We start from the raw sequence: 13,427 nt of genomic DNA, 5'->3' as shown, positions 1-13,427 counted from the left end.
ATACCTTGTCTTTGTAGTGTATTCAATTGAATATAGGTTGAAAAGGATTTGCAAATCATTGTATTTTGTTTTTATTTATGTTTTACACAACATCCCAACGTCATTGGAATTGGGGTTGTATAATCGAAATACACATATACAGTTTGATCCTGGCAACACACTGGCAGCATTTTCCCCACTGTTACCTCAAATTTGCTTTTAATTGCACATACACTTTGCACATATTAAACAGATTGATGCATCAGTGGCCACAACTTCCCAACATTTCCAGACATTGTATTGTATTCCAAACAATGGTTTGTATTGTTTTATTGAAAAGGTCACTTTTTCTAATGTAGTATATGTGTGAATGTTTTTGATCTATTCCAGGGCAAAGGTTGGAGAGCTGCTGACCCATGTGAGCTCTCCCAAAATTCACTTGCAGTATGCCAAGGCCAAGGAGGCTGATGGGAGGTATGTGTGCTACATATGTTGGAAAACATTGGATATGCTGGATGCTAATGCACATTGTATAATGCTTATACTGACAGCAGCAATAATAATACCATTTATGTAAATAACACATTTTGATACATGCAGTTCAAAGTATTTAGAATGCAGGGATATTATAGAAATAAATCTAACTAAAATGGTTATAAAATACACTAAATTTAATTTAGCATGAATATAATTATTGAATCAAATATAATGAAGTCCAATTTTAAACAATAGAAGATCAAGAAACTAAATAAATCTAAATAATAGAAAAACTCTATACTTATAATGGTCACAAACTAATTCTGTGTGTGTGTGTGTGTGTGTGTTCTTTGTGTTTGTAGATATAAAGAGGCTGTGATGGCATATGAGAGTGCACAGGATTGGGAAAGTATGATCCGGATCCTACTGGACCATCTGAACAATCCAGAGGAGGCTGTCCGTATCGTCAGAGAAACTCAGTCTGTTGTTGGAGCAAAGATGGTTGCCAGGTCTGAGAGACAGAAAGTGAGGGAGGAAGGGAGATGGAGAAGGAGAGAAATAGAAAGAGAGAGGCACTTATAAATTAAGAGAGTTAGAGAGAAATAAAAAATTTATTTAGGTATTGGGCGGCACTGTGGTGCAGCAGGTAGTGTCGCAGTCACACAGCTCCAGGGACCTGGAGGTTGTGGGTTCAAGGTGCAAACAAGGTCCAAAAACACTTGTTTGTGGATTGGCGACTCAAAAGTGTCTGTAGGTGTGAGTGTGTGTCACCCTGTAAAGGACTGGCACCCCCTCCAGGGTGTGACCCACCGCAACTCTGAGCTGGATAAGCGGTTACAGACAATAAACAAATGAATGTAAAGGTAGTATTTCCAAGGAAATACTAAAAAGACTATTAGTTAGACCATTAATTAGACTATTAAAACAAGCATTCTTTGCTGTGTTTAAAAGACCTTTTTTTAATCCATTGAATCCTGTGCTGCTGTTTACAGGTTTTTCTTGCATCTGAATGATTATGCTTCTGCTATTCAGTTCCTGGTGCTGTCCCACTGTAGTGATGAGGCATTTCAGTTGGCGCAGCAGCACGGACAGATGGAGGTCTACGCTGACATCATTGGTGAGTACTGCACACACTCTCTGACAAAATGATCTCACTCATAACACTCAGCTGGGTGTTCAGAAGAGTATAAAAGCTACTTTCATTTCTACTTTCACTTCTGCAGAACAGGATAACGACTGGAGCACACAATTTGTAATTACATGACATTGGGGTACCCAAAGATGCTGATGTTACATTTAGCTGTACCATATGCACTATAAAGAAGCACAGATAGCGTAAAATCAGTCCCAAGCCATCCCAAGTTAACTGTTTGATGAAGTCACAGATGTTGTCTTGAAACACAGGTTTCCCTCATTTTTGAAACACATATCCCTACCATGTTACTGTTCCAGTCCAGTTTATTGTGGAGGAAATGGACACAAAAGTAATGTGGGACAATGACTGTCCTCCTAGGCCCTTGCATGAACACCTCTGACTTTAAGAGCAGAAGTCTGACATTGGCCATTGTGAAAATGTGAAATGAACAGTATCGTTCTAGGACACGCTGTTTCTTCACTCCCCCAACTTAGTTTTTCCTTCCGGTACTAAGCATCAAATCAGAAACCTTTTAGTCTTAAGCCCAGCTGCCTTACTTTTAGGCCATGGTTGCCCCATAATATCTGTTCGATATTATGTATGTACTAACAACTGATAAAATCCTGTGTTAAAAACAGCTCTAGTAAACAGTAAAATTTGTGGGGTTTTGTTTTGTTTTTTCAACATAATACATAGGACACTACTAATGTGTTTTAAATGTGTAGATGTACCCCTCTGGCTGATTAGCTACCTATCATTAAGCCATTTGTCAGTTTCTGATGAAACTTCTTAGGTATCATGTGTCATTTATAACTGTAATTATGTATTTGTGTGTGTTTTTGCAGGTCCTGAGGCCACTGTGGAGGACTACCAGAGTATAGCGCTATATTTTGAGGGCGAGAAGAAACATCTGCAAGCTGGGACGTTTTTCCACAAATGTGGCCAGTACAGCAGAGTGAGCTCTCCATCTCATATTTACACTCCTTTAACCCCTATTGCCTATTTTCTTAGACTGGCTTCCCAAACTTTTTTGGGAGTGGTTGGTATGATGGAATTCAGATAAATAGCTGTTACAGGCTCACCAACCTTTCATCAGGCCCAACTTAATAGACAATTGTGCACATCAAGCAGCAAAGTGAAATTAAAACTGGAGAATGTTGCTCCACTGGTGTTTGTGTTCGTGTTATATATGGCTACATCAGTGAGGGGTTTGCATAAATCGCTGTACGTTTGGGGAAACTTTCCTGGTTTGAAAGTGTGTCATTTTGTGGCATATATGTTTCTTTAGGATAAACATAAAATTCTCTGTTTGAGTAAGTTGTAAAAATAGGACCTCCTCAGTTCTAGACATTAATTACACAATTGACAGCAACAATTAGGCACATGATCTTACAAATCTCTCTCTCTTTTTCTCTTTCTCTTTCTCTCAGGCACTGAAACACTTCCTGAAGTGTCCCAATAGTGATGATAATTTGGCTATAGAAATGGCAATTGAGACGGTGAGTATGTAATAAAAGACATAGGATGTGCTGATGCTGATGCTGATGATAGGATGTGTCGCAGTCACACAGCTCCAGGGACCTGGAGGTTGTGGGTTCAAGTCCTGCTCCGGGTGACTGTCCGTGAGGAGTTGGGTGTGTTCTCCCTGTGTCTATGTGGGTGTCCTCCGGGTGCTCTGGTTTCCTCCCACGGTCCAAAAACACAATTTGGATTGGTTGGTGACTCAAGTGTCCATAGGTGTGAGTGGGTGAGTGAATATATGTGTGTGGCCCTGTGAAGGACTGGCGCCCCCTCCAGGGTGTGTTCCTGCCTTGTGCCCAATGATTCTGGGTGGGCTCCGGACTCACCGCGACCCTGAACTGAAAAAGGCATTACAGATTTAGATTTAATGAATGAACACAACGTAACTGCTGGAAAATCTTGGCTACTAATACTTATTCAGTAATAATCTGTATTAACCTGAATTTTAACAGGTTGGAGAAGCCAAAGATGAGGCCCTGACCAATCAGCTCATTGACTACCTAATGGGAGAGAGTGACGGAATGCCAAAGGTAATATACCTCTTTAATCGGCTGACATATTTGCTTAGAAATTTGTTGTGACATTAAAAAGCTTGTCATGTTGAATGATCAAATGCAAGGAATGAAAAGATAGTTTAGCCAAAAATGCTATGAGGCTAATTGTGAAAAGAATGAGTTTTAATGTGTGATGTAACGGTTCATCTGGTAGGTTGGTTGAAATTCTTCCTGAGTATTCATCCCCTTAGCGTTTTTATATTTTGTTGCATTACTAACTGGAGTGGAACTCAAATTGAATTCTATCTGTAATGTATCTAATTGACCTAATGAAAATCCAGATTTTTGATGTGTAATAAAAAAACTCCTTTAGGGTTAAGATCTTTTCCAACCAGTTAACTTCAGACGTCACATAATAAATTGATTAAGGTTAACAATTTGTGTCAAATCAAAGTGTCACCTGATTTCTCAAATAAGGTTACAATAAATACACCTGTTCTGAAAGGCCCATATCTGCAGCCAAACTAAGCAAGGAGCTTCATAAACAGGTCATTGATAAAGTTGTTTATCAGGGTTTGGGTGGGAGTGACTATCCAATGTAATACCATTAAATCGTTAACAAAATAGCAAAAAATATGTCTGGCAGGATATTCTGTACTTTTTTCAAATTCAAGTTGAAAATGCTCAATCAATTGTATTTTTGGCAATTGCATTTCCCACCTGAGTGTGCATTATTCAGTATAGAATTCAAATTCATGTGCAAAACCTTAATTTGCATTTGCTTCTCTGTGTACAAAGGCTGCCAATTTTAAAATGGATAAAAAAATCAAAGACCTTCTTATATTAAATTTAATTCTCAGTATGACTGAAATTTAACATTAAAAACACAACAACAATCTCCCATTTGCAGTATTGTTTCTCATCGCTAGGCTCCAGCTCTACTGTGAATATGCATTCACTCATCTGGCAGTTCCACCCACTGCATTTTACTGAGTGGAGTGACTGATAGATGGTGGAAATGCAAATATAAACAGGATTGAATTTACAAAGCTCATGCAGTTGCAAATACACAGTTTAAATAACATTGTAAATTAGCTTTGAATATGAAAAAATCTAGAACAGGCAGCCTTAGAATATGGCATCACTACAAACATGACAAGAGAAAGCCACCCACTAAAACTCACACCAGACAAAGAGGACATTTATCAGAGGTTTAAAAAATACCACAAAGATTACACTTAAGAAGCTGCAAAAAGCTACAGTAAAGACAAGGGCATCTGTCCAAAGGACCACTTACACTCCACAGAGCAGGGCTTTTTGCAAAACCTGATATGTTTGGGCCATACAGTCTACTTCTAGATATGTATGAGGTAGCATGTTGGTCATTCTAGCTTTGTGTTCATTTTTTAGCCATTTTAGTATTATTGGCAAAACTATCTGTTAAGACTCTTTATCTAAGTCTCTCTACTTTTTATGTTTTTTTCCCCCCTTTTATTCATATGCACTCATTATCACTCAAACTCGCTCATTTCTTTGGTCCACACCTGTCGTTCTCTGCATGTAGTCTCTCTCCGTGAGTAGCCCACCACTTCATTTGCTGCTGCCCCATCGCAGGGAACCAGCAGAAGCAAAGCAATGTGTTTGTTTGCGTTTTTGTGTTTGTGTGTTTCAGTATAGACTCTTTAATTTTGTGCTGTATTTTTTATGTGTGAAACATATATAGTCTGTTGTGTACGGTTGTCACAGATAATTTAAATAGCCCCCCAAAAAATTCATATATATATATATATATATATATATATATATATATATATATATATATATATATATATATATATATGAATAATATATAATATATATATATAAATAAATATATATATATATAAATATATATAAATAATAAATAATATATATATACACCTCAAATATATATTCTGTATGCAGCAGATACATTTTTGCCTGATGATAATGCATTAATTCATATTATTAATAATTTTCTTAATTTCCAGAGTCGGAGTTCATTTTTGACACATTTGGCTCCCCTGGTCAAATAATGTTTTGCTGAGAAGAAATAATTGAACACAGAATGACAGCCCTACCATGACGTTCACTGTAGTAGAAGAGAGTGATATTGTGTTGATTGAAGCGCGTGATTAAGTAGCAACAACACACAAGTAAAGCATATATTTGGCTTATTTGTTTTTGGCTCGTTCCCCCTTTCCCAGGATGCAAAGTACCTGTTTCGTTTGTATATGGCATTAAAACAGTACAGAGAGGCTGCAAGGACGGCCATCATCATCGCCAGGGAGGAGCAGTCGGCAGGTGTGTGTGCATCTGTTTGTGTGTATGTGTCTTGTTAGTCCTGTGGATAAACACTAACTGTAGGTTTCTGTTCGTAAGGCCAGTCATTTAAAAGCCTGCTTTAAAAAAAAGCCTACTCAAGCAAGTGTCACTTGTCATATCACTTTCTAGAGTGACATCAAATAAAGCAACCTATATGACAGCTGACACGTGTTGGACTGAACCCGGGGTTGATCTCCTACCCTCCTCTGAGATTACAAAGGGCAGTTTCTGTAATGCCGAACCCCGAGTAGCAATGACAGAGGCACTATTCTCCCTAGTATAGGTCAGTGAAACATCTCAAAGTCTTACCTAGTGTTTTTTGTTTGTTTGTTTGGACTGCCTACCACGCTGGCCTAGAAGAGGCATTTTCTCTTACTGACTGACTGACTCCTAATGATGAAACGCGCATGCGCAAATAGGAACGTTATTTCCCCTTTGGTGTTAGTTCAGCCATATTTGACAAGGTGGTGCTACTGCACCGTCTGTTGTTTTTTTCAGCCATATTTCACATAGTCCTTTTTCCACCAACGTGGAACTGGAACTGTTCTAGTTTGTGAAATTTGGAGCCATTCGGCACGCTTCCACCAATATAAACTGGTTCACAAACCAGATAAATGAGTTCCCAGCTGGAAGCAAAGAAGAGTACGTTCTTCAGCATGAAACGTGGCTTTGTCTATGGGCATGTCAAGATTCAGTATCTCAAGAACGAGTTTAGAGCCTCAAACACAGCATTATCACCCAGTGGAGCTCAGCAGGGTCATTTACAAAGTTTCATATAATTAAATAATAGGAAATAAAACAGGAACATGCTCTGTTTGTGTGTGTTTCTGGGGCTGTGTTTGGCTGTGTGTTAGTTACGTTTCTTTGAAACATTTACACACGTATTATATCTATTAACATGTTACATTGACCAAAATAAGTAATTGTAATTCCTAAAATCAACAAAATGTTCTTGGTGTTCTTTTTACTTTGGAGGTAGCTCATCTAGTATTTATTTTTCATTAAGAAGAACAAGAAAAACTCTTAAGTGTTAAATATTATGAACAAAACCTTGTGTTCATTTTTTTTTATTTCTGCAGTAATTAGTCCTGCCCTCCATATTTCCTGTACAACACAATCATATAATGAAAAACACATGTAAACAAAGACATTGATATGAAGCACCAAAGCTTCTCCAGACCTTCAAATAACAAGGGTGTATATTTTGGGCTTGCCTGGATTTCTTTTTTCTTGTTTTAAGAATACAGGTATAGTTCAAATGATTAACATCTCTAGCACAACTTACCATCTTTTGTCACTAGTTTGACATTCCCAGTCAGAAGAAAGCAATTGGTCAAATAAATTTGCATTGTTACATAATATTGACATAACATAACAGACATAACATGTCATAAGTATATATATTTTTGGGTTTAGTTATAGATTATTATGTAGTGTATTGATTATGTGTATTGATTTCAGATGACATAAAAGGCATATGTAGGTGCTAAGTAGGCTTATTAGTCTTGTCACACCCACTACTAATGGTAACTTTTAACACTGATAACTTTTAATGGCAGTTCATTGCCTTTTGGTTGAAGATTTCTCAGTTTAGGTGCTGGTGTAGTATTGCTTAGCTGTATTACAACAGAAGCCTAGGGAAGTCCCTACAAGTTTATAAATAATAACTTTTGAATATAATGTGTAATTGTTTATTGGCATGGGAATTCAGTACCCATTCATATTTGGGTACAAATTTTACATTTTAAATTAAGTCATATAGACATTAGAAGGTATAATATTTATGTTTAAATACTCATCATTTGTGTGTAAAAAAAAAAAAAAAAAGTAATTGTGTTTTTTTTTGGGGCTTTTTAACAAAATAGATATATTTATTTATATAAATGTAAAGGAATGTAAATGAACTCTGTTACTTACTATTTTATGTGTGTGTCTGTGTTGTAGGTAACTACAGGAATGCTCATGATGTCTTATTTAGTATGTACATGGAACTTCTCACACAGAAGATTAAAATCCCAGCAGAGATGGCCACTAATCTAATGATACTGCACAGCTACATATTGGTGAAGGTAGAACACACACACACACACACACGCATACCTACACACAACAATTTCTAAAAGAATGTGAAATCGTACATAAAAATGTAAGAATATTTAAAATTGCCCTCATTTCCCTCTTATATTGATTTTATTTGTTTTCCTGGGTGTTAATCCAGTGCATTTGGAACACATGCACAACTTGGTTCACACATTCTGGATTAAATAGGATGGCCCACTGTTTCCTCTATCACTCAGTATGATGCTAGACAATACAGGCATCTTTTTTGCTGACGCGACAGATCTGTACAGTTAGCATTCTCCTTTAAATGAGTTGAACCGTCCAGAGACATGTTTGTCAGGAGTTTAAGAATAGTCTGTTGCTGGCTTGACATGTCTCATGGGAAGCAAGTACTTGGCAAATTTTTATGTAGTATAATTGTCAGTGTGTGTTAGTGATGTTTTAATTGTGGCTTATTTATTGATTTAATTGTAAAAGTAATGATTTTTGTCAGATCCATGTGAAGAGAGGAGACCATCTAAAAGCAGCTCGCATGCTGATCCGAGTTTCAAACAACATCAGCAAATTCCCTTCACGTGAGTAACATAGACACAAATAATCACATACAAACATACATCATTTGGACAGATTAGGTTCAGGACTTCCCCTTTCCTCTCAAGAGGTCAGACTTATGAGGCTTACACAACTTACTTACACAAATGAGCGCAAGACACATTTGTGATCTTTGGATTTTGAAGCTAAAAAGAAAATGCAATAATCCACTTATTTACAAAGAAAAGTGTACATAATTGTAGTAAAATATCTACCTGCGCTAGCTCAAGGCAGAAAAAGTGAATGAGCCTTCTCTGTTTTTCCTACATTTTTACAAGCTTCATATTTAACTTTTCAGTTTCAGCTTAAATGTGTCACTACACAAGACTGATGTTATTTTCCTTATTGGTTTTTCCCTTCCACCTTAAATGTCATTTTAAACAAAACACTCTTTTTTTTTTTAAAACACACAAACCACCATGTTTATACATTTAATTCATTCATACGTGCCTGTAATTTGACAGTTTTTCACATATGACTTGCTAACATGTTCAGGAGAAAATTTGCCAACTCTGGATCTGTCTTATAGTTCTGCGGCACTCTATGATGCCAGCTTCTTTCAAATACCTCACACATATTTACTCTTGTTGTGCTCCGTCTCTGCTCATTGAGCTTTCTAGAAAGATACCAAGTCTTGTAAAATCTAGAAGAAAGTCTAGTCTACAGTAATCCTTGTTACTGGCTCGCTTATGTTTGTTTTTGTCTGATATCATATTTTACACCTGTAATCCCAAGATGTGAAAACATTATTGAGGGTTGGGCAATGGGTGGGATCTTAGGCCGAAACACCAACAGAGTTTAACTCTGGTAAAGAAAATTCCTCTAAGAAGAATATACTTGCTGTAGCACTGCTGTCAGAGACATCAGTGCTTCGATTTAGCATGTTTTACTTAATCTCTGATGACACAACCTTGTAATTTTATGATTTACTACAATATATTTATTACATATTTCTCCTTTAACTCTAGACATTGTTCCCATCCTAACATCGGCTGTAATTGAATGTCATCGTGCTGGACTGAAGAACTCGTCCTTCAGCTATGCAGCAATGCTGATGAGGCCGGAGTACCGCAACAAAATTGACCCCAAATACAAGAAGAAAATTGAGGCTATGGTCCGGTAAGACACAAATACTTCACCAGGAATAGATACATTATTTTCCATTTCTACCTGTCCTTACGTCTTGTCTCTGTCTAATGCAGACGTCCAGACACTTCTGAAGTGGAGGAGGACAATTCCCCATGTCCATATTGCGGATTCAGCCTGCCAGAGTGTGAGCTCCTCTGTCCTGGCTGCAAGAACAACTTGCCATATTGTATAGCAACGGTACGGATAGATCCATACCAGAACTTTACCTGAAGCTGTGTTACCAGCCGTGAATTGCACAAAGCAGTAGACAGACATAAATATTCTTAATGCTCAGCTAAAAATGCCTTGAAGTTGTTCATTGAGAGAACTAGTGATGATATTTAGCATTTTTCCCCTCAATTATCTACTAAAAAACATAAGTTTATCATATATTATTCCAGGATATTCAACCTCTTCCAAAATCTTTAACACAGCCCACAATGTTTACTTTCTGAACCTGAGTGTAGTTAAACAAAACTTTAGTTTAAATGTGAGGCCCATACAGATTTATTTAGAATCTGCAAATAGAATAACACTGTTACTCTATTGTAAATAATCACATAGTATCCTCAAACTGTCTGTAAATTTTAAGATGCTTTCTCTCTTAGGGTCGTCACATGGTGAAAGAGGACTGGTGTGTGTGCCCGCACTGTGACTTTCCTGCTCTGTTTTCTTTGTTTACACAGTATGTCGATCCAGTACTTTCATATATCCATCCATCCATCAGTTCAGTCATTCATCCATTTACTCACCTCTCGTTTATTTATACATCCATCTGTCAACTTGCCATATTTTCACTACACCTACTCAGTGTTCAGTTTGCCATGAATTTGCGATTGAATGATCTGATAATAAACCATGAGCCTCAGTTGGGATTCTTGTAAAATATGTTTAAAACCAGAATCTGTGATGATGTTTCCCTCAAACCTTAGTTTAACTGACAAAAATCCAGAAAATGTTTTCAGTGTTTTAATGAACAACATAAACACTATAATAAAGATTAAAAATGTGTATTATAATATATAAAATTTGGTTATTGTAATATAGATATATATAACATTTGATGCCTGCAACACACTCCAACACTAGTCTCTATGATTATGAAAAAAAAATGATTTCATACTTGTGCTACAGTTATTGTGGATATTTCTTAAATATTCCTTTCTTTATGTGTTTACATCAGAATGTTGGAGACTGAGTCAGTGTGTCCCATGTGCTCAGAAAACGTGAGCGTGAATCAGCTGAAGAAAATCTCAGACTGCTCCCGATACCTGCAGCAGGACCAGCTACAGCCTTAATATATACACACACACACACACCCATGCACCTCATTTAACTCCCAGTTGTCCCTGAAAAATAGTAATACAGTAACACGCTGGTACTTTTCTAAAATATTTGTATTTTATAATCAGAAAAACTGTATGTATTTTCTATTTATCTTGCAACAAATTAAATATAGCCTCATTAATTGAGGTGTTTGTGAGCCTGACAAAATTTTTATTTTTTTTTTGCTTGGTTTATGTAATATCTATTCATAAATGTTTTGTGTTATTGTGAGATGGACAAACTAGTCCTTCTGCATAATGACTGCCATTGCTTAACTTCTTACTTGTTTTAAGATTTCATTTAATCAATTAGATATTGCTTTTGAACAAAGAAGTGCGTCATTTCAGACAGAGTGGTGATATTTAGCCCATCTTCTAGATTAATTTTCATCAAAGTTCAAAACATTTTCCACAGATGGAATAGTAAATACTTTGATTCAGAAACTTTATAGGATTAAGGCTAAAATTATAAGTATTAATTTGTGTTATTCAATATTTCTTGTGCTGAAAGACACAAACAATTACAGAAGAACAGCAGTGAATGTCAGTTGCACCTGTATACAATCCTTGTACAACAAAATATGATTTTTAAATATAGAATGCCCATACTTCAGCAGTCTTATATCAGGTGTCTTAATGAGTGGTCTATGTGCTGATCATGCATTTGTGGCTTTGTTAGACTACACATCCTGCACACCATCCTAAGATTCTTTTCACTCTCTTGTCGGACAATTAAGCATATGTTCATTCACCTGCCAAGTCATGAAAAATTAAATGTATTCAATTCTACCAAGTGGCAGCATCTGCTGAGTCTGCAGAAGGTACCCCTTTCATAGCCACAGCTACATGGAATTGGTCCTTAGCACTTTCCTAGCACTGAAAAGAATACCAACAGAAAGTCATAGCCACCAGAGATATGCCTAATAATCCTGAACCTCTCGAGAGTGGTTGGCTACATTCATTCCTCTGACTTTCCTCCAGACCCTATACTGTCTTGGCCTCAGCAGTTTGAGGAAACTCTCCTGGTCCATACACAAAGGACAGATATGCCATTTTCCATACTTCTCCCAAGTAGGGCTGTGACATTGAAGTGTTGTTTTCACTGTTAGGGACTCATTTGGCCTTCGTAATCTGAGTGTAAACTGTGTTGGCATTCAAGACAATAAAGGGGACATTCACTTTCTATAAAATCCAGAGAATTCTTCAACATTTTCTAGTTCTCCAGTCTGTCTATATGCTCAAAACTAGCCAAAAGTGTTCACGAAGTCCCATTATCAGTAAATGAGAAAAAAACAAACTGTCATGGTGTGGTATGTTAAGCTTTCTCTCTCCCAGCTCATGGCAAAGTAAAAAGAGTTTTGGAAAGAACTCCAAACATTGAAAAGTATACACTGAGAAGAGGTTATTGCTCCATTCCTACTCCATTGGTGGGAAATATTGACTTATTTCTGCTGTTTCAGATTACTTAAGGTGGAAATGAAAAAGTTAAATGCATTACTGCAAAGTGCTACAAAACAACTTGAGTTTCAAAATGAGTTTCTGTGGTAATTTGAACAGTGAATAAAAACTTACAGACAAGTTCAACTTCAGCAAACTACAATAGTTATTTTCCTCAAACATGCTGCTAAAAGATGCATAGCATCTGAGTGTAAACAAACCAGGTGGAACAGCATTTCCCCACAATTCAAAGTGTCCCTTTAAGTCATGTCTGCTTGGTGGGAGCACTGGAGCAACTCTGCCGAAGTTGTACCAGTTTATGGACAGGATACAATGTATAGCCAAGAATTTGGAGGTCTTCAGGAGTGGGGATCAGGATATAGCATATCTGCTTATAGCAGACAGTGTCTTTCAGTCATCTTACTGAAAATGTGTGCTGAGCAGCTGTGCAGAATCCTTCACCATATGTTTTACCTGACGTGCAGCCAAAAATGTGTCCCAGTTAGGTGGAAAACTTCTTGTGCATTTCTTGTCTTGATGGCACTAAATGATTACAGGCCTGTTGCTCTGACGTCTCACCTGATGTAGACACAGGAAAGGCTGCTGAGTGCTGACCTGAGAACAGGACAGACCTGCCCTGGAGTTCTTGTGTTCTACATATTAAGATGGCTTTGCAGTGGATGATGGGAGGATAGTTATCTGTTTTTACACCCATGCATTCAACGTAATTCTGCCTTTGGGGACAAGCTTTGGCAGATACAGGTGGATAAACACATGGATGGACAGTGGACTACTTGACTCAGACATGGCAATGAGGTTCCTGTATTAGCACTGTGCCTATTAAACCAGTACATCTTTGATTTCAGGCACAATTCATGCCGTCTGCAGACATTCTCTAATGTCACGGCCATGGTGGGGGTATATCAGAAATGGAAA

General features: G+C 37.2%; 1 protein-coding gene across 1 annotated transcript in view; it reads left to right on the top strand.

Moving 5' to 3' along the window:
• The window catches only part of wdr19 (WD repeat domain 19), a 36,159-nt gene extending 24,006 nt beyond the window's left edge, over nucleotides 1-12,153 (top strand). Inside the window, exons 24-36 of the mRNA XM_066659938.1 lie at nucleotides 370-453; nucleotides 819-965; nucleotides 1,449-1,573; nucleotides 2,437-2,546; nucleotides 3,022-3,090; nucleotides 3,565-3,642; nucleotides 5,832-5,928; nucleotides 7,894-8,018; nucleotides 8,504-8,585; nucleotides 9,570-9,720; nucleotides 9,804-9,927; nucleotides 10,338-10,414; nucleotides 10,913-12,153. Of these exons, the coding sequence (XP_066516035.1) occupies nucleotides 370-453; nucleotides 819-965; nucleotides 1,449-1,573; nucleotides 2,437-2,546; nucleotides 3,022-3,090; nucleotides 3,565-3,642; nucleotides 5,832-5,928; nucleotides 7,894-8,018; nucleotides 8,504-8,585; nucleotides 9,570-9,720; nucleotides 9,804-9,927; nucleotides 10,338-10,414; nucleotides 10,913-11,027 (1,384 nt within the window). The 3' untranslated portion in view covers nucleotides 11,028-12,153. The remainder of the gene's footprint in view (nucleotides 1-369; nucleotides 454-818; nucleotides 966-1,448; nucleotides 1,574-2,436; nucleotides 2,547-3,021; nucleotides 3,091-3,564; nucleotides 3,643-5,831; nucleotides 5,929-7,893; nucleotides 8,019-8,503; nucleotides 8,586-9,569; nucleotides 9,721-9,803; nucleotides 9,928-10,337; nucleotides 10,415-10,912) is intronic.
• Nucleotides 12,154-13,427: the final 1,274 nt, after the last annotated feature.

Source organism: Hoplias malabaricus, chromosome 2 (assembly GCF_029633855.1).
Source record: "Hoplias malabaricus isolate fHopMal1 chromosome 2, fHopMal1.hap1, whole genome shotgun sequence".
Classification (NCBI taxonomy): Eukaryota; Metazoa; Chordata; class Actinopteri; order Characiformes; family Erythrinidae; genus Hoplias; species Hoplias malabaricus.
The sequence above is the reverse complement of the archived record's forward strand: the minus strand, read 5'-3'. Positions and strand labels throughout refer to the sequence as shown.